This window comes from Apodemus sylvaticus, chromosome 3 (genome assembly GCF_947179515.1).
Source record: "Apodemus sylvaticus chromosome 3, mApoSyl1.1, whole genome shotgun sequence".
Taxonomy (NCBI): domain Eukaryota; kingdom Metazoa; phylum Chordata; class Mammalia; order Rodentia; family Muridae; genus Apodemus; species Apodemus sylvaticus.
Window position 1 is genome coordinate 62,704,996 of NC_067474.1, and position 22,236 is coordinate 62,727,231.

General features: G+C 41.1%; 1 protein-coding gene across 1 annotated transcript in view; it reads left to right on the forward strand.

Annotated features, from left to right (window-relative positions):
* Plppr1 (phospholipid phosphatase related 1) overlaps window positions 1–22,236 on the forward strand; it is a 57,685-nt gene that overhangs the window by 35,247 nt on the left and 202 nt on the right. Inside the window, exons 3-4 of the mRNA XM_052175784.1 lie at window positions 18,508–18,758; window positions 21,997–22,173. Coding sequence (XP_052031744.1) covers window positions 18,508–18,758; window positions 21,997–22,173 — 428 coding nt within the window. The remainder of the gene's footprint in view (window positions 1–18,507; window positions 18,759–21,996; window positions 22,174–22,236) is intronic.

Below are 22,236 nucleotides of genomic sequence, written 5' to 3' on the forward strand. Positions count from 1 at the left end.
AGAGAATCGAGTGCACACATCCTTAGAGCGCAGCTAGATTTCACTACTCTTCTATAGGTTGTGCCACCAAACCAAGAGTGGTACCACCCACTTTCAGGCTATGTCTTCCTCTGTTTATAAAGACAATAAAGCCAATCCCCCACAAGGTGTCCATAATCCAACCAAATGGATATTCCCTTCCCAAGTGACTGTAGGTTGTATCAAGATGAAAAAATTCACTGTCACAGTCAGATGTTCCTCTTTTATATAGGAGTAGAGAAGAATTGGATATTTTGCCTCATCATTGGCCTCCTCCTAGCCAGATACCTTACACAGCATCCCCTCTTTTACTGGTGTCCTTCAAAAATGCCTTCCAAAACAGGGTATCCCCTGGGAGGAAAGATCATGCTTAGTTGCTAACTGCTTCTGTAGTGTTTAAGAAAACAAGTATGTTTTTATAACTGTCAAAAGTGATGGCTACTTTTGCTATGTAAGATATCTCATAACAAAATTTGTCATAGTCACCAAATACTGTCTGAATATTTGTAGTTATTTGCAACCGTTAATAGAGAGTAGATTCAAACCTTTCTACAAGAATAATAACACATGTGTTTACGGAGCTATTTAAATTGTGACCCTAGTACTTAATAAAATGCTTAGGAAATGCATCATTCCAGGACAGGTGCTTCGGTCCTGTGTCTCTTCATCACCACAGGACTAGTGACTGTCCGCCCTGGGTGGTGCTGATCCGAAGGTGGAAAGGAGACTAGATCACCAACTACAGATTTAAAAACCTATAAACAGAATCAGAAGGGGCAGATTTAAGGACTTGTGAAAATCCTCTCATCCTTTAGGCATTGACATCTCTGTTTTCAGTTCATCTTAGAAACATTCTTCTCGGCATCATTTGTGTCTGGGAAAACTTCCTGGATTTATCTGTAGCCATATCCTCCATCTACTGTATTTAAAATCGTCATTAACATTTGGCTTTCTTTTCCCCTTTACTAATCGGCATGTGGACTCACACTGCCTAGCACAACTAAGACTAAGAAGTGGCTACTTAGAGACTAGTGGGATAAAAGGGGAAGACAACAGTAGGGTGAAACAGGGGCTGACAAGGCAAAAGGGGGGACAACAGCTAAGTAAAAGGTAAAAGGGAGATAACATATGAGAAAGAGAGAGAAGGGGGGAGACAGAGACAGAGAGAGGGAGAGAGGGAGAGAGGCAGGAAGAGGGAGAGAGGGAGAGAGGCAGGAAGAGGGAGAGAGGCAGAGGCAGAGGAAGAGGAAGAGGGAGAGGGAGAGGGAGAGGGAGAGGGAGAGGGAGAGGGAGAGGGAGAGGGAGAGGGAGAGGGAGAGGGAGAGGGAGAGGGAGAGGGAGAGGGAGAGGGAGAGGGAGAGAGAACACGCAGGATCTGTCCTGTAAGGAAAGAGTAAAGGTATTCTCACTGAAATAAAACAATCTTTTCCCAGTTCATGCTATTGTACATTTGGGAGGAAGGAGTATATTTGTTACTTTTGGCCTTTTATTTATGAAAATATTCTGTGTGTTTTAGCTGATAAACTGTCATGTTTTTCGGTAACTATCCTTTGTCATCACTTCCTGTGATTAGAACTTACAACAATGACAATACGGGGATTATTTTTAAAACAGACCAGCTCATTATGCTGTAGAAATTGCTTTCTTGAAACAGAAGATAAATAACACATGGTGCTGAATATTTCTTTTAGCTTTTCAGAATTACAGATTTCTTATCAGTTTTTAGAAAGAAGTTAAAAGCTTATCGCTACTTCTTTCATTTTCTTTTTTCTGTTTGTTTGTTTGTTTGTTTGTTTGTTTGTTTGCTTGTTTGTTTGTTTTCCAAGACAGTGTTTCTCTGTGTAGCCCTGGCTGTCCTGGAACTCACTTTGTAGACCAGGCTGGCCGCGATCTCAGAAATCCACCTGCCTCTGCCTTCCAAGTGCTGGGATTAAAGGCGTGCGCCACCACCGCCTGGCTTACTTCTTTCATTTTCAATCAATCGCAATATCAATTTAGGACTAATAATTATTTTTATGATTCAAATGACAGCTGTGTGCTATGGAGGCTATTTAAAGCATATTCTAAAAGAAAGTACATAGTGACAGCTATGTTGTGAGGTGAGAGACCCTGGAACACTGGAAACCAGAATGAGAAACTAGAAATCTGAAGGATTCAGAGACAGCTTAAGAAGAGAGAGAAAATATCCCACTTTCTGTCACTCCACAGTCAAGGAAAGTGGAATGTCCACTTTGCTGGGGTAACTGTAGTAATCCTAGTGACTAAAAAGTTCCATACTACACACAAGTTTTTGGGTCACTTAAATAAACTAACTGAAGTCTAAGAGGAAGCCTAGCTTTGGGAAAAGAACTCACATCATCTCCCAGAGACCCCACAGAATGCTATAGGTAGGAATCATCTTGAGGAGTAAGCTGTTGTACAAGTTTGCCACACATGTTCCTGTCTCTGTGACTGCACAGATATTCCATACACTGGGTTAAGGGAAGCTTTGACAATGCAGCTTGGCCCAGCAATGTGACTGTGACATAAGCTTGCTGGGTGGCCACATTATGGATAGGTATCATCACACAAGGGAACAGAGGCCACTACCTTGAAGACTCAGAATCAGGATGTTTACCCTCTGATCGCAGGGGTGGAGCCAGCTCTGTATGACTCTGGTATCAGGCACCCATGCAGTTCCCATAGTCCCTATCACACTCAGATGCCAGAAGCTAACAGTGGGGAGGAACAGCACACCTCTGCCGCTGCTCCACCCACAGGAGAATGGTAAGGTGGTAGAAACATCAATGACTTAGGCTCTCATCTTCTCCCAAAACCTTGTCCACTCTAGCTAAGGTCACACATAGACAGAACATGGCAGCTTTGATGCCGTCATACTCACACACTTTCTAGACACACACACACACACACACACACACCATTTTGTCTGAGCACATACAGGTATCAGAGCCTAAGTGTGCCACAGAAAGATTACCATGATTCTCACTGCTACTATTCCTCATGAAGCCTCTAGGCTGGCACCACTGCTGACTAAGTCAGAATGGCATTAGGCCATTCACCACTGCTGCTATCCCATTGCCATAACAAGCATCAACAGTACATGAAGAAACCCTAGGCTAGGAAACCCTAGGGCTTCCATTCCCAGGCTAGGAGAAGCAGTACTTTGAACTCCCACACCCACTGCTGTCTACACCATAGCTGCCTGAACTTCTAGAGCACTGTTCTTGTGCGATCTGCAGAGATAAAAGGTCTGTCTGTCTTCAACATGATATTTATTATGCCTAGCCTCATTAATCAAAGTCCAAAGAAGCTAAAATGAGGCTGTATTGTGGTGGGTGCCCAGGTAGAAACAAAGTCAATATTAGATAATAACTCAATGCCTTCCCTCAAGAAACAGCTATAGGAAAAAGCCCTTTAGTAAAGCAGACCACCTCAGAACCTGGTAGAAATTCCTGATCCACCAGATGAGCAGATCTCAATTCAGGAAGAGAAGAAATATAAGAAAACAAGAAAAGGAAACTAGATGTCCCCAAAACAAACATAACTCAAGAATCAGGCCCCAAGGGGACAAAAATGGCTGAAGTACCTAATAATGAATTTTTTAAAAATGGTTATAAACAGAAAAGTGAATGAGAGCTTAGAGAACACGGATAAGCAAACAAGTAAAAGAAATTAAGGAGACAATTCTATATATGAGAGAGAATGACAGCAAAAGAATAAAAATTTTGTAAAAGAACAAATTGTAATCTCAGAAACAAGTTTTATCAGTCAAAACATACAGTGGAAAAGCTCAACAGCAATCCAGATCAAGCCAAAAGAAGAATCCATGAACATGAAGATAGGTCTTTTGAACTATTGCATTCATACAAATTCATTTTCGTGGTCATTCGAGGACTTTGGAAGAACAGTATAAAACAAGCACCGATGTCTTTGGAATGCCTAGGAGCAAGGAAGTATCTTTTGCACTGTTTTATTGCCAACATGTCAAGTTACAAAACAATGAAAGATTTATGAAGTCTGCAAAATAAAACCCTAGAGTCCTATTTGAGGCATTTTTGATTAGAGAATACAGATTTCTCGGGAGAAACCTTCCACACCAGGAGAGAATGAATGTTGTGTCCCAAGTGCTGAGAGAAAATAGTTGTCAAGCAAAATTATCATACCCAGTAGAATCTATTTTTCAGAAATGGGAGGGTGGCAAATAAAAAAAATCACATTAACAGAATACAAGAAAAATTGCATCTCACTAAATGTGGGGAAAGTCCTTTTGTAAAACTCAATGTATGCCCACGAGAAAAGCACTGAATAAATGAAGTATAGAAGTACTCTACCCCATCATAATCCTGCACCCCAACATAATCAAAGCTGTGCATGCCCACCACTGAAATCAGACCACATATGAAAATCTTAAAGTATGCCCCTGATTCTAAGAGCAAGGAAAGAATCTACTGCCAATACTGTTACTAAATATAGAACTTTAGCAAGAAAAACAACTGGGCAAGGAAAAAGATATAAAAGGTACGCGATAAACGAGGGAACCATCATCATCCCTATTTGCAGATGATATGATAAGAAAAGGTCAAAGTCTCCAGAAAAACACAATTACAATAGAAACGTAAATTAAATCTTTGAAGTGCAAGGTCAGCATACAAAACCTAAAAGCCATTTTCTACATACCAATAACAAGTTTTTAACAAATTTGACAAAAAATCATGTGAGAAATCCCATCACAAGAGTTATTCAAAATATATAGGAATAAGTTTAACAAGGAAATAAAAAGAACTGTTGGTGAAAATTTTTAATTATTAATAAAATAAGTTGTAGAAGACTTACAGAAAAGAGAAAACCTCCCACATTCATGAATTAAATGGTTATTGCTAAGATGTCTATATTACCCAAAAAGATTCAGAGATCCAATGTAATCCCCATTAAAATACTAATGATGTACTTCATAGAACTAAAAAAACCAAAATCTGAAATTTTATATGAAAGCACACAAGACTGCAAACAACCAAGCAACCATGAGTAAAATTAGCAAAACTGGAGATATCCTAATTTTAAGGCACATTGAATAGGTGCAGTAAACTAAATCTAACTCTTGACAAATGCACCAAGACACACATGGGAAAATGGATGGCCTCTTCTTCAGACAGCAAGCACATCAGAAGACTGTATCTCTCAGGTTGCAGAAAGATCAATCCCAATGCACAAAGTACCTAAATACAAATTGGAAACCCAAGCACAGCAGAAATACTTCTGACTCTAGCAGCACAGAAAACAGAAGCAACACTTGCAAAGGGGAGTTACACCAAGCTTAAAGGCTTTTGCAGGAAAACAGAAGTGAAACTGTTTAGGTGACAACATGGACTAGAAAAAAGAAAAAAATAAGGTGAAGAGAACATGGAAGAAAAATCCTCAACATGCAATGTAAACTTGTATGAATAGTTTTAAAAGCAAATACATTTTTTAAAACGTTAACATCTTCTTCTTGAGCTTCATGTGCTCTGTGAATTGTGTCTTAGATATTCCAAGCTTTTGGGTTAATATCCACTTACTTTTTTTATAGCAGGATCTTTGGGGTCGCTCTAGGGCAAATATAGTGTCCTGGCTGTTATTGATTGTATTTTTATACTAGTTTCCAAGCATTAGGGTTTGGGTTTATTTATTTATTTATTTATTTATTTATTTATTTATTTATTTATTTATTTATTTTTAATATTTTTTATTTTCTATATTCTTTGTTTACGTTCCAAATGCTTTCCCCTTTCCCAGTTCCCCCTCCCCATATGTCCCATAGATCTTTTCTCACCACCCATTCTCAAATCACCTCCCTCCTTTTTCTCTGTCCTGGTACTCCCCTACAATGCTGTATCAACCCTTTCCAGGATCAGGGCCCTCTCCTTACTTCTTCATGGGACTCATTTGATATGCTAATTGTGTCTTGGGTATTCAGAGCTTCTGGGCTAATTAATATCCACTTATCAGTGATTGCATTTCATGTATATTCTTTTGTGATTGGGTTACCTCACTTAGGATGATATTTTCCAGTTCCAACCATTTGCCTAAACATTTCATGAATTCATTGTTTTTAATTGCTGAGTAGTATTCCATTGTGTAAATTACCACATTTTCTGTATCCATTTCTCCATTGAGGGACATCTCGGTTCTTTCGAGCTTTTGACTATTATAAATAAGGCTACTATGAACATAGTGGAGCATGTGTCCCTATTGCATGCTGGGGAATCCTCTGGGTATATGCCCAGGAGAGGTATAGCAGGGTTTTCTGGAAGTGTCGTGTACAGTTTTCTGAGGAAACCCCAAACTGATTTACATAGTGATTGTACCATCTTGCAACCCCATCAGCAGTGGAAGAGTGTTCCTTTCTCCACATCCTCAACAACATCTGCTGTCTCCTGACCTTTTAATCTTGGCCTTTCTGACTGGTATGAGGTGAAATCTCAGGGTTGTTTTGATTTGCATTTCCCTAATAACTAATGATGTTGAGCATTTCTTTTTTTTAATATTTTTATTTTCTATATTCTTTGTTTACATTCCAAATAATTTCCCCTTTCCCGGATCCCCCCTCCCCTTATGTCCCATAAACCTTCTTCTCTCCATCCATTCTCCAATCACCTCCCTCCTTTTTTTCTCTGTCCTTATATTCCCCTCCAATGCTAGATCAATCCTTTCCAGGACCAGGACCTTCTCCATACTTCTACATGGGAGTCATTTGTTATGCTATTTGTGCCTTGGGTATTCAGGGCTTCTGGGCTAATTAATATCCACTTATCAGAGATTACTTTCCATGTGTATTCTTTTGTGACTGGGTTACCTCACTTAGGATGATATTTTCCGGATCAAACCATTTGCCTAAAAATTTTGTGAATTCATTGTTTCTAATTGCTGAGTACTATTCCATTGTGTAAATATACCACATTTTCTGTATCCATTCCTCCTTTGAGGGGCATCTGGGTTCTTTCCAGCTTCTGGCTATTATAATAAGGCTGCTATGAACATACTAGAGCATGTGTCTTTATTGCATGCCGGGGAATCCTTTGGGTATATGCCCAGGAGAGGTATAGCAGAGTCCTCCGGAAGTATCATGTCCAGGTTTCTGAGGAACCGCCAGACTGATTTCCAAAGTGGTTGAACCATCTTACAGCCCCACCAGCAGTGGAGGAGTGTTCCTCTTTCTCCACATCCTCACCAACAGCTGCTGTCTCCTGAGTTTTTGACCTTAGCCATTCTGACTGGTGTAAGGTGAAATCTCAGGGTTGTTTTGATTTGCATTTCCCTAATGACTAATGATGTTGAGCACTTCTTAAGGTGTCTCTCGGCCATCCAAATTTCTTCAGGTGAAAATTCTTTGTTTAGATCTGTACCCCATTTTTAATAGGGTTATTTGGTTCCGTGGGGTCTAACTTCTTGAGTTCTTTGTATATAATGGATATTAGCCCTCTATCAGATTTAGGGTTGGTGAATATCCTTTCCCAATTTGATGGTTGCTGTTTTGTCCTTTGAACAGTGTCCTTGGCCTTACAGAAACTTTGTAATTTTATGAGGTCCCATTTGTCAATTCTTGATCTTAGAGCATAAGCTATTGGTGATCTGTTCAGGAACGTTTCCCCCGTGCCCATGTCCTCTAGGGTCTTCCCCAGTTTCTTTTCTATTAGTTTCAGTGTGTCTGGTTTTACATGGAGGTCCTTGATCCACTTGGAGTGAAGTTTAGTACATGGAGATAAGAATGGATCAATTCGCATTCTTCTGCATGTTGACCTCCAATTGAACCAGCACCATTTGTTGAAAAGGCTATCTTTTTTCCACTGGATGTTTTTGGCTCCTTTGTCTAAGATCAAGTGACCATAGGTGTGTGGATTCATTTCTGGATCTTCAATTCTATTCCATTGGTCAACTTGTCTGTCACTGTGCCAATACCATGCAGTTTTTAACACTATTTGGGGTCACTTAAGTATACTATCATATCATCTGCAAATAGTGATAATTTGACTTCTTCCTTTCCAATTTGTATCCCTTTGACCTCCTTATGTTGTCTAATTGTTCTAGCTTAAACTTCAAGTACTATATTGAAAAGATATGGAGAGAGAGGGCAGCCTTGTCTAGTCCCTGATTTTAGTGGGATTGGTTAAGTTTCTCTCCATTTAGTTTAAGGTTGGCTACCGGTTTGCTGTATATTACTTTAACTATGTTTAGGTATGGGCCTTGAATTCCTGTTTTTTTCCAAGACTTTTAGCATGAAAGGATGCTGAATTTTGTCAAATGATTTCTCAGCACCTAATGAAATGATCATATAGTTTTTTTTCTTTGTTTGTTTATGTAGTGGATTGCATTGATGGATTTCCTTATATTGAACCATCCCTGCATCCCTAGGATGAAGCCTACTTAATCATGGTGGATGATCGTTTTGATGTGTTCTTGGATTCGGTTGGCAAGAATTTTATTTAGTATTTTTGCATTGATATTCATAAGGGAAATTGCCCTGAAGTTCTCTTTGTTGGATCTTTGTGTGGCTTTGGTATCAGCATAATTGTGGATTTGTAGAACGAGTTGGGTAGTATTCCTTTTGTTTCTGTTTTGTGGAATAGAAGAATGTTTGAAGAGTATTGGTGTTAGGTCTTCTTTGAAGGTCTGATAAAATGCTGCACTGAAGCCATCTTGTCCAGTGCTTTTTTTGGTTGGGAGATTTTCTATGACCCCTTTTATTTCTTTAGGGGTTATGGGACTGTCTAGATGATCAATTTGATCCTGATTTAATTTTGGTGTTTGGTATCTGTCTAGGAAACTGTCCATTTCCTCCAAATTCTCCAGTTGTGTTGAGTATAGGCTTTTGTAGTAAGATCTGATGATTTTTTTAATGTCCTCAGTGTCTGTTGTTATATTTCCCTTTTCATTTCTAAGTTTGTTAATCTGGATACTGTTTCTGTGCCTGGTTAGTCTGGCTAAGGGTTTATCTATCTTGCTGATTTTCTCAAAGAACCAGCTTTTGGTTTTGTTGATCCTTTGTATGGTTCTCTTTGTTTCTATCTGATTGATTTCAGCCCTGAGTTTGATGAGTTCCTGTCTTCTTCTCCTCCTGGGTGAATTAGCTTCTTCTTGTTCCAGGGCTTTCAGTTGTGCCATTAAGCTTCTAGTGTATGCTCTCTCCAATTTCTTTTTGGAGGCACTCAGGGCTATGAATTTTCCTCTTAACACTGCTTTCATGTGTCCCATAAATTTGGGTATGTTGTGCCCTTCATTTTTGTTAAATTCTAAAAAGTCTTTGATTTCTTTCTTTCTTTCTTCCTTGACCAAGATATCATTGAGTGTTGTTCAGTTTCCATGTGTATGTGGGCTTTCTGTTGTTTTTGTTGCTACTGAAGACCACTTTTACTCCATAGTGATCTGATAGGAGGCATGGAAATATTTCTAACTTCTTATATATGTTGAGGTATGTCTTGTGGCCAATTATATGGTCGATTTTGGAGAAGGTACCATGAGGTGCTGAGAAAAAGGTATATTCTTTTGCTTTAGGATGAAATGTTTTATATATATCTGTTAAATCTAATTGGTCCAAAGCTTCAATTAGTTTCACTGTGTCCCTTTTTAGTTTCTGTTTTCCTGATCAGTCCATTGAGAGAGTGGAGTATTGAAGTCACCCACAATTATTGTGTTAGGTGCAATGTGTGCTTTGAGCTTTAGTAAAGTTTCTTTTATGAATGAGGGTGCCCTTGCATTTAGCACATAGATGTTCAGGATTGAGAGTTCTTCTTGATGTATTCTTCCTTTGACCAGCAAGAAGTGTCCCTCAGTGTCTCTTTTGATGACCTTAGGCTGAAAGTCAATTTTATCTGATATTAGAGTGGCTACTCCGGCTTGTTTTCTGAGACCATTTGCTTGTAAAATTGTCTTCCAGCCTTTTACTCTAAGGTAGTGTTTGTCTTTGACACTGAGGTGTGTTTCCTGTATGCAACAAGATGTAGGGTCCTGTTTACTTATCCAGCCTGTTAGTCTATGTCTTTTTATTGGGTAATTGAGTCCATTGATGTTAAGAGATATTAAGGAATAGTGATTATTGCTTCCTGTCATTTTTGACGTTATTTTTTATATTTGATTGGTTATCCTTTTTGGGGTTTGATGAAAGGTTACTATCTTGCTTTTTCCAGGGTGAAATTTCCCTCCTTGTATTGGTGTTTTCCTCCTATTATCCTCTATATGGCTGGGTTTGTGGAAAGATATTGGGTGAACTTGGTTTTGTCATGGAATATCTTGGTTTCTCCATCTATTGTGATTGAGAGTTTTGCTGGGTATAGTAGTTTTGGCTGGCATTTGTGTTCTCTTAGAGTCTGCATGAGATCTGCCCAGGATCTTCAAGCTTTCATGGTCTCTGGTGAGAAGTCTGGTGTGATTCTGATAGGTCTTCCTTTATATGTTACTTGGCCTTTTTCTCTTACTGCCTTTAATATTATTTCTTTGTTTAGTACATTTTGGGTTTTGATTATTATGTGATGGGAGCTATTTCTGTTCTGGTCCAGTCTGTTTTGAGTTCTGTAGGTTTCTTGTATATTCATTGGCATCTCTCTTTTTAGGTTAGGGAAGTTTTCTTCCATAATTTTATTGAAGATATTTGCTGGCTCTTTAAGTCATAAATCCTCACTCTCATCTATGCCTATAATCCTTAGGTTTGGCCTTCTCATTGTTTCCTGGATTTCCTGGATGTTTTGGGTTATAAGATTTTTACATTTTGCATATCTTTGACTGTTGAGTCCATGGTTTCTATGGTATCTTCGGCATCTGAGATTCTTTCTTCTATCTCTTGTATTCTGTTGTTGATATTTGCATCTATGGCCCCTGATTTCTTCCCAAGGTTTTCTATCTCCAAAGTTGTCTCCCTTTGCCATTTCTTAGTTGTTTCTACTTCTGTTTTAGATCCTGGAGGTTTTTGCTCAGTTCCTTCACTTGCTTGGTTGTAATTCTTTAAGAGATTTTTGTGTTTTCTCTTTCATGACCTCTGCCTGTTTTCCCAAGTTCTCCTGTATTTCTTTAAGTGATTTTTGTTATTTCCTCCTTATTGGCTTCTATCTCTTGACTCATATTCTCCTGAATTTCTTTAAATGATTTTTGTGTTTCCCTTGTAAGTGCTTCTAACTTTTGATCCATTTTCTCGTGTATTTCTTTAAGAGATTTATTTATGTCCTCTAACAGCATTATGACCAGTGATTTTAAATCCAAATCTTGTTTTTCTGCTGTGTTGGGGTATCCCAGACTTGCTGTTGTTGGAGAACTGGGTTCAGATGCTGCCATATTTTCTTGATTTCTGTTGGTAAGCTTCCTACGTTTGCCTTTTGCCATCTGGTTATCTCTTGTGTTAGTTTGTCCTGTTGTCACTGGCTGGCTCTTGAACCTCCTGTGAGCCCATAAAGCTATTTCAGCACCACTGGATGACTGGGTTTCCCCTGCCACAGATTGCTGACATGCTGCCCTCATCTTGGGTACTGTTGGAGCCCTGATTTGTCCTGCCCGAAGCAATGTTATACTTGGGTTGTCTCTGTGGACCAAACCTGGTGCTGCCCGTCTGCTTTGTCAGGGAGCGAAGATGGCAGCAGGGATCCTGCAGGGCACAGGACCCATGCCTGGCTGGCACACAGAAGAACCGTTGCTCTGCACAGATCCTGGGATCAGGCAGCAGCCAGGGGCCTGGTGGGCTGCTTCTCCAGATGTTTTAGACTCAGGATATCTCAGTACCTGGGGTTGCCTGTCCTGTCTAACTAGGGGCAGAAATGGCGGCTACCTACTTCTCTACAGGGCACAGGACCCACGCCTAGCTGGCACACAGATGAACTGCTGCTCTGCCCAGGTTTTGGGCGCAGGCGGCAGCCAGCAGCTTGGCAGTCTGCCTTAATATCCACTTATAAGTGAATGCATACCATGTGTGTTCTTTTGTGATTGGGTTACCTCATTCAGGATATTTTTTAGTTCTATCCATTTGCCTAAGAATTTCATGAATTCATCGTTCTTAATAGCTGAAGAGGAAGACCAAAGTGTGGGTGCTTCACTCCTTCTTTGAAAGGGGAGCAAAATACTCACAGAGCAAATATGGAGACAAAGTGCAAAGCAGAGACTGAAGGAAAGGCCATCCAGAATCTGTTCCACCTGGGGATTCATCCCAGAGACAGTCACCAAACTCTGGCACTATGGTGGATGCTAAGAAAGGCTTGTTAAGAAAACCTGATATAGCTGTCTCCTGAGAGGCCCTGCCAGAGCCTTACAAATACAGAGTTGGATGCTCCCAACCAACCATTGCACTGAGTGTGGGGTCCCCAGTGGAAGAGTTAGAGAAAGGACTGAAGGAGCTGAAGGGGTTTGAAACCTCATAGGAAGAACAACAATATCAAGCAACCAAACCCCGCAGAGCTCCCAGGGACTAAGTCACCAACCAAGGAGTATTCATGGCTCTGGCTGCATATGTAGCAGAGGACAGCCTTGTCAGATATCAATGGGAGGAGAAGTCCTTGGTCCTATGAAGGGTTGATAAATATCCCAGTATAGGGGAATCGAGGATGGGGAGGTGGGAGTGGGTGGGTGGGTGGAGGAACACCCTCATAGAAGCAAGTGGAGGAGGGATAGGAGAGGGGGCTTCTGGAGAGGGGGAAACCAGGTAATGGGATAACACTTGAAATGTAAATAAATTAAAATTTTTTAAAAAGTTAAGGTCTTCACACCACAGGAAACAATCACCAGAGTGATCAGACTGCTGACATAATGGGAGAAAACAGTTACCAACCATACATACAATAACTGATATCCAGAATATATAAAGAGATAAAGGGCATTTTAATATAATCTTTTTTAAGGAACAAATAAGTCAGGTGTAGTGGTGCACATTTCTAATCACAGCACTAGGAGGTGGAGGCAGGAGGATCTGGAATCCAGGCCAGCCTCACCTATCCACATGTATCAAAACAAGCATACAAAATGATGGGCAAACGACCTGAATAGATATTTCTCAAAAGAATAAATGTAAAAGGAAAAAAGTGTGAATGCATGCACTGAATCATTAACATGAAAGACATTCAAATGAAAACAAAATTGATAGGTCATCTCACTTCAGTTAAAACAAAATAATAAAGGAAATTTCTGCTTGGGAGGTGGAGAAGAGAGCTCTTCTCTGTTGGTGAGAATGTTAATTAGTGCAGCCACTGTGGAGAACATAGAAATGACCCAGAAAATCCAAATTAGATTTCCTGTCTGACCCAGCTATTCCAGTTGTAGGTATATAGCCAAAGGGAATGAAAGGGCTACATCAAACAGGTGTGTGTGTGTGTGTGTGTGTGTGTGTGTGTGTGTGTGTGTATGTGTGTGTGTGTGTGTGTGTGTGTTGTGGCCTGCACATGGTGCAGTTTCATGTGGTCACAAAAAAGGCAGAAATACTGTCATTTTGTTGTTGTTGTTGTTGCTGTTGTTGAGAAAATGGATAGGATAGCTCTAGATGTCATTACATTAAGTAAAACTTGACAGATTCTCTCTCCCTCTCCTCCCTCCTTCCTCTCCCTTTATCTCTCCTCTCTCTCTTCCTACTTTCTTCCTTCTCCTCCCTCCTTTCCTCCTCCCTTTCCCCTCATAAACACTAAAGAATGGTGACTTAGAAATAGAGCCATGCTTATTTGGGATTTGGAAGACCTGTGAGAGGTAGTAAAATTTCCTTCAGTTTGTATGGTGCACGCTGTGTGCATGTATGGACACATCACACTGAATCCCACTGCTGTGCACAATGTCAGTTTAAATGTCATTTTTCAGAAAAACAAATACCATCAGCAATCTTAGTCAGCTGTAGACCCCTCATGAAACAGGACCATCTGGCTCAGCAAGATGTTCCTTCTGGTGCAATAGTGACATATCTGTGCTGGGGTAATCAACCACTTTCTCATTGTATTGAGGCCTGATTCAGAAGAAGAAATTCGGAGTCTGGAGAGATGGCTCAGTGGTTAAGAGCACTGACTGCTCTTCAGAAGGTCCTGAGTTCAATTCCCAACACCAACATGGTGACTCACAACCATCTGTAATGGGATCCCATGCCCTCTTCCGATGTGTCTGAAGACAGCAACAGTATACTCACATACATTAAATAAATAAATAAATTAATTAATTAATTAATTAATTAATTAATTAAAAAAAAGAAATTCAGAATAATACCATAGGCTGCCAAGGGAAAACTACTGTTGTTGGATTTTGCTAAATGAACATGTGTCAGCCAAATTATCTTCTACATAGCTGTACTTATGATTTATATTGGTGATGCTGTCACCTTTGGTCAGAGAATATTCTCTTTTTAGTCATCGTCAGTGATAACTGCAGAGATGCGTATGGAGCAAAGTGCTCAAAAAATGGAGCATCTATACCATCCCCCATGGCTCTGAGGATCGCTGAAGAAGGGACAGAAAGAGCAGGAGGGAGGCTGAAGGCAGGGAGCATGGGAAAGAGTGCTGACTTAAGGGCCTGGTGTGGCTGCTGCACTCCTAAGTCATGGCTGGTGTGCTCACCTACACGTGGGGCCTATCCACCCCGCTATGGAGAAGTGGGCTCATGAGCCCCTACTGTTGCTTTTAGTCTAGGCTCTGCCCCAGTTACCTGGCAACAGCCAGGTGTGCCTGACTCACCATAAAAGAGGCTGCTTGCTCCCCCCTTACCCACTTGCTCTCGTTCTCTCCTCTTGTTCCTTTCCCCCTCTCTCCCCATTGTCCTCCCCTCCCCCTCTCTCTCCCTATCCCTATCCCCTCTCTCTCTGTCTTTCTCTGCCTCTACTGTCCTCTCAACTCACTTCCCCAAGCCCTGAATAAACTCTATTCTATACTATACTGTCCATGTGGCTAGCACCTCAGCATGGGCCCCGCTGTGGCACCTCCATCCCCACACCACACCGAGCCTCAACCAAACATATCCCTTCCACTTTTACCTTTATATAAAACACAACACCAACCACCACTGAGGATTTGTAGGCAGATAGGGGTTGATTGGCTGGCAGGAAAGAGAAAGCCATTTTCTTCAATGGTATATAGTTACTAGTAGGTGTCCATGTAAGGTCTCCTGTAAGGAAACCTTCTATGCTTTGTAAACAGCTTTAATGATAAAGTCAAGGCATCACACACAAAGAAGCCATAAAAGTATAAGGGGGAATTAGTGGATAAGAGGAGGGGAATAAGTGAGAGGAAGAGGGTATCAAGAGAGGACAATGAAGGTGAATTCTATCAAAACACATTATCTACATCACAAAACTGTCCTACAGGACCCACTATTATATGTAATGTATATGTGCTAATAGAAAGTTTGAGAAATTGTATCTAAATTTTCCAAGTTATAGTCTCCCTCAAATAATTTTAGGCATCAAGCTACACTGTATAGATGTTTTTGAAACAACTCCTCAATATCATACCTTTCAATTGAAGAGGCCAGTCAGTGTATTTCACTGAACTCTAAGAATAAAACTACAATTTTTAGTTTTTGAGAATTATAAAAATAATCTTGAAGAAGATCACGGATGACTAACATAGGACTAGCTAGGGTATTTTGCAAAGACACAGTATGCTCTGGTATCACCTGTACGTCACTACTGTAGGTTCTACAACCCTCTATTGTCATGGAAGATTCCTGAGAAGGGCCCACCCTTGGGTGGGCAGTACCTTCAGGTCTGGCTCAAACACTCCAGAATGATATGTGGGAGAGTGGATGCTCTTAAGCCTGCAGGAAAAACAGATGTAAGCAGAGAGAAGATAGAGAAGCACTGCAAAGCCCAGGAGCAGGACAACATGCGTGGAGCCTGCCATCCCAGAATCACTGTGGGCATGGCGCTGGCTCTTCCAACACAGATCCTGCATGTCTAGAAAGCTCCTTCTCCTCAAACCTACCATTGTTCTCATTGACGGCATGCCTGCCAAATAAAATGCCAGAGGAAAATGCTGTCTCTTCTCTATTTTCAAGTCATAAATAACCCTCATTTCCTGAAAAAGATTGTCTAGACAGACTTATTACCCCTTGAACAAGCCACAGACTGGTCTTTAAGAACCTTATTGGAAGATGTAAAAAAAAAAAAAAAAAATTCAACCACTCAGACTTCTAGAGCCTGGGGATAAATCCTGCCAGGCATGATCAATGGATGTCTGCTCTCTTGGGTCAGAGCCCCTCAGTGTGAGTTGCCTGCAGCTAATAAAGATGCCAGTTCTCATTGTGATAAAGTTTGTTCTTGCAAAGCCCCAGAAAGGAAAATTATAGCAATCAATACATATCAAAATGAAACCGGAAAGAGTCATAGAAAGACTAAGCACTGTATAATCTCACTCATATATGGAATCAAAAGAAAAAAAAAACGTGGACTTCAGCAAAGCTGAACAGACTTGGAGGAAGGGGTGGAGATAGGTTGTTTAATGAGCACTAAAGATCAAGGTGGATATGGTGATAGGTTTAAGTACCAATGGTTTCAGGATGTATTCGATTTTTTTGGTGTGTTTTGCCTATATGTATGCTAGTATACCACATGCATGCAGGCTCTGGGGACTGGAAGCAGGCATCTGAATCCCTGGAGCTAGAGTTCAAGATAATCATGAGCTACCATGTAGGTTTTGGGAACTGAACCCAGAGCCGCAAATGCTCTAAAACACAGTGCCTTCCCTCCATCCAATGACTATCAATATTGACAAGGTACTATAGCTTTTAGAATGCTAGGGAAAAGGAGTTTGATTATTTTCACCACAAATGACAAATGTTTGAGGAAATACCTATAAATGATGCTTTGATAACTTCAGTCACAATACAAATGATTTAAATATGCAACGTATTCTGAATATACATGTGTCACATGGTACCTCACAAATACGTATAATTTTTATGGTTTTTCATGTCAGCTAAAAATTGTTTTCAACTAAAAAAAAAACAAATCCTGTTTATCGGTGGTCAAGCTTATTGAGGCTAAAGCTATGGAATTTATGAGAAACCAGATTAAAATCTAGAGGTGGAATACATAGGCTTTCCAGCTAAATAACACACACACATGCACACATATAGACATGCATATACATGTGTGCATACATGTATGCACTCACATGCACACATGCATACACATAATGCACATATGAACACACATATACATACATGTACTTACATGCATGTACACATTCACATGAATATGCACACACATATAGACAGACATCCGCATACACTCACACACACAAAAACACATGCTTGCACAGGAACCCCTAAAGTTGACCTTGGAAACAGTGGACTTGCTATTGTTTGGGAAAGGGGAATCTGAAGACATGCTTACACTAATGATCTCAAGATCATGGCTTATCCTAGTTTGTCCAAGTGGATTGAATGTAATCTCAAGCGTTTTTATGAGACAGGTGAGAGAGTCGGAGCCGGTGGAGCAGTGGAGTAGGGAGAGTGCTGAGCAGAGGCCACTCCTCACTGCTGGAAAGAAGAATAAGTTCTACCCTGGAACTTCCCAGAGTTCCCAGAAAGACAGCCCAGACAATCCTTGGAGCGTTGCCTGGTTAAAATCTATGCTGTTCTTCTAAGTCCCATAACTTGGTGAGGATATAAATTTCCAATGCTCCAGGCCATAGCACTTATAGCAGCATGCTGTAGCGGCAGCGAGAGACTGATGCCACTGGTAACAGTTGACAGAGGCTCTTTTCTATCTCCTCTTTTACTAGTCCCTTCATCGAATAAAACAATGCAGTGACATTTTTGGAATAATCTTTTTTTCTCTCTTTGGGGAGGAACTCTGTAAAAATCCTTATTCATTCTCACTTTCATAGTATCTTAAAAGGAATCCCTTAGGATACTATGAGGCTAGAGATGTAGTTCAGTTGGTAGAGCGCTTGTTTAGCAATACGGAAAAGCCCAGGTTCCATTCCTACTGCTGCACAAAACAGCTACAGCGACATACTCCAGGGATGCCAGTACTTATGAAGTGATAGCAAGAAGGTCGGAAGTTGTAAGACCATCCTGGGCTACATAGAGAGTTGGAGACCACCCTGGGCTACATGAGACCCTGTCTCAAAGGCAAAACAAACCCAGACTCATGCTGCATATTTTGTACATAGTTCAGGCCATCTTCCTAAACTACCCCACCTCTGATTCTCAACCAAGGTCATTGAGGTTCAAAGAAGTTATATGACTAATTCTGTGTGCTGGCCACCAAGGCCGCCCAAGTCGGAGACCCCAAACTTCCAGATCCTCCCATTGGGACTATGCTGCCATTAACTCACTCAAACAAAGCAACAAAATGCTAACAGCAGATGGCCTGCCAAAATGGGGAAGAGATGGTCATTCGGAAGGCTGGCTTCATCCTCTAGAAGGATAAAGGTGAAGGGACAATTTGATTACTAAAATCCTTTTGAAGGTATCATCATGGACTCCCCCAATCTCTTCTCTAGGGCAAAAAAAAACCAACTAGCAATTGCATGTCACCACTCTGACGTCTTTCAAATCTTCTTATAGGGGTATTTGCATTTGGACTTTTTGCTACTGACATTTTTGTAAACGCCGGGCAAGTGGTCACTGGTCACCTAACACCATACTTCCTGACAGTGTGCCAGCCAAACTACACCAGTACAGACTGCCGGGCACACCACCAGTTCATCAGCAATGGCAACATCTGCACCGGGGACCTGGAAGTGATAGAAAAGGCTCGGAGGTCCTTTCCCTCCAAACACGCCGCTCTGAGCATTTACTCCGCCTTATATGCCACGGTGAGTGTTTGAGTCTTACTGTCTCCCCAAACCCAGGGGTCGCTGTGTCGTGTCTCTCACTCCTGCCACCACCATTGTGCCATCCCTGTCATGTGGTGACTTAAGTCAGATAAAACATGTTTCTCTCATCAACCAACCAGTCCCCTCAGAGCTCGCAGGGACTAAACCACCAACGGAAGAGAACACATGGAGGGACCCAAGGCTCCAGCTACATATGTAGCAGAGGGTGACCTTATCTGACATCAGTGGGAGGAAAGGTACTTGGTCCTCTGCAAGCTTGATGCCCCAGTGTAGGGGAATGCCAAGATGGTGAGGTGAAGGGGGGGGCAGTACCCTCATAGAAGCAGGGGGAGAAGGATGCGATGGGAAAAGGGGATAACATTTGAAACATCTCTCTCACATCATATCACACTGTTGATAAGCCCCACCCTGACCTATTTCTAATCCTAACCTCCCAGAGGACTTGGTTTGAAAGATATTTGATAATTGCCCATTTATATCCTCCCACTTCACAGGTGGGGAAACTTAAGTCCTCATGAATACCTAAGAATGCCCAGTCAGAGCTGTGGCTGAGCTCCTGGCTCTGTCTGGGATGCTCTGACCACTCTGCCACAGTTTTGGTTGGTTTTAGAACAGCATACCTTGCCTGTGCCTACCTGTAGGCTTTCAAGTGTGGACTTGGATGTGTAACTAACCTCACACCGTGCAGGTCAGGATTAAACCTGTCTCCTGTGATTCTTGCTACATGCATTATCTTATCACTTTGTTAAAAGTTGGATGTTTCCAGAAGAATCTAAGACCCCAAACTTGACTTCTCACTAGACCGCACTGCCTTTGGCCGCTCTGCTAGGTCAGAATGCCTTCTTTGTTTATTTGTTTGTTTGGTTGCTTTACTCTCATCCGAGGAAGAGCAATAGTCTCTTTGTGTTTCCTACATTTTAATGAGCATCCGTGTTGGAACTGGCTTATTTCTTTTTTTCTCTTATCCATGCTTTTTTTGAACCCAGAACTCAGAAGCACAACTATGAGTTCGAACACACAAGCCAACACCACAAGGTCACTCACTGGTGCATTGCCTTGTACATTTTAGCAGTGCAAGTAGCCACTGGCCAGAAGGACACCCCTGCCCCAAGCTCCTTTCAAACTACCCAGATATTCTGGGGTACCCTCACCTTACTCCTCAGCCCATCTGCAGGGAGCAGTATCCCCTCTCCTCCATCCAAGCACTGTTGGGGGTCACACCCTGTCCCCTGGTTAAACTTTTTTCTTTTTTTCTTTACATAACAAAGAGAGAACATAGGCCAAGAATCCTCAAGGGCATTTAGTGTGTTTTCTGGTTTTCAGAATATTGATTGGTTCCTAAATTGTCTGGAGCATTATTTGTATGAAGCCATGTGCTTTTGCCTCCCTCCCATTTTGTATTTTCATCAGATCCAAGTCACTACTGTGTGAAACTGATCTTGATGATGCCATTATGTAAATAAATTGATGACTTAAGCCTGCGTGCCACCATCAGATGAAACCTGAACATCGGCCGCAGTGGAAGGAATTGAATACAGGGGGGCACAGTGCTTGCCACTCGGATATCATCTAGGGACTCGGACATTGCTCCACTCAAGGCAGGCCTCACACTCAGTTAGATAAACCCAGAGACAAGATTCCAACTGAATAAACATTTTGTTATGTGCTAAATTATGCTTTCAAGATTACTCAGGACTGATGGATATGCTAATTGCCAGGGCTTCGTTACAAGACGCATAGAGGTGTTGAAACACTATGCAGCATTCATAAATATCTGCAATTATTATGTGCCAAATACAGAGAAAGCTCTAATGAGAGCATTAGTCAGCAGTTACTTCCTAGGTACCATTTAATATTGTGAAGATTATCAACTAACAGTCTATCTTCTTAATGGTTAATGTTTCACAGGAATGACTCATCAAAAAGTATAGCTAGAAAACAAATACAGAAGCGCAAAACACTGTGTATCAAACTAAACATATGTATTTGCATTCAGCATTTTGAGTAACAATTCCCACACTGTCAGAAGATCACAGTATTCTATAATCTATAGGACTTTGATCTACCAGAGTCTTTTGCACCACCTGTAATATAGGATAAAGAAGCACCTGTATCCCACTAGGATTCATGGCAGTGTTGAAACATCGTCCTGGAAATTAATTACAAATGTAATATTGCCAGATGTATCTTTGTGAATGTATTCATATTCAGGACATCAAATATTCTATAGGTTATAATCTTAAATATCAGCCTTTGCAGGGATTATGGTTACTGAACTCACCATATTTGATCAGAATTGATGAGATACATCTGTAGTCCCAGAACCCGGTTGAGGCAGAAGGATTAAACCAAGTTCGAGGCCAGACTGGGCTGTGAACTCCATCCAAAAAGAAAAAGGGAAATGGTAGGTCACCAGTGCCCTCTAGTGGTTCTTTATAGCAATTACCTAACAGTTGTAATTTGCTAGAAGGACGTTTTCTTGAAGGTGGGCATTGTGGATACATTTGATAACAGCAGCCCACATTTCTAGTGTCAGAGAGTGAAACAACTTTTATTTTGTTCAGATCCTTCACCCTTTTATACATTGTGCTAAACAGAGAAATTTAGTGTTTTTAAAACCTTTGAAGTAGACAAATAGATACCAGACAAATGTAGCAGACCATAGTTGTCCCTGACATGAAAATCAACTTTCATGATCGGACCATTCAGACTAGGCTCATCAGCTAGTCAGTGAACAATTTTATATCATGGCCACAAACAGCACAGACACAGTAAAAGGCAGGCACAGTAAAAAAAAAAAAATGAAATGTGAACTCTCTCCTCTACCTGATATCGTCTGCCACAAATGCATTCAAATACAAGGTTTACCTGCTATCTAAGAATTTTATGAGTTTTGTAATATCACCACATGGCTCTCTGGTTATTTACATAAAAACTATGTGTTCTGAATCCAGCCATTATTCTTCAGTTATTCCTTCTGATAATAGAGTTTCCGTTCATAAACTCATGGTGATGCAAAAGTCACTAACAAGCTCACATTCATGGTCATCACTGCAGTGCTTGCTGTCTAACTAACTAGCTTAATGAAGTTGTCCAACAAAATGTAGTTGCTAAGGTTCCCTCTACCAAAGTCCTTGTTTCTTACCTGGGATCTGTGCGCAGTACCTGGGATGAACCAGTACCAGCCGGGGACTTACTCATCTCTCTCCCGCTGCAGATGTACATCACAAGCACAATCAGGACAAAGAGCAGTCGGCTGGCCAAGCCAGTGCTGTGCCTGGGAACCCTCTGTACAGCCTTCCTGACCGGCCTCAACCGGGTCTCCGAATACCGGAACCACTGTTCAGACGTGATTGCCGGCTTCATCCTGGGCACCGCCGTGGCCCTGTTTTTGGTAGGTCAGCCTTTTTCTTTCTACCTCTTCCATTTCATGTCCTCTGTGTAAAGTCACAGCTCA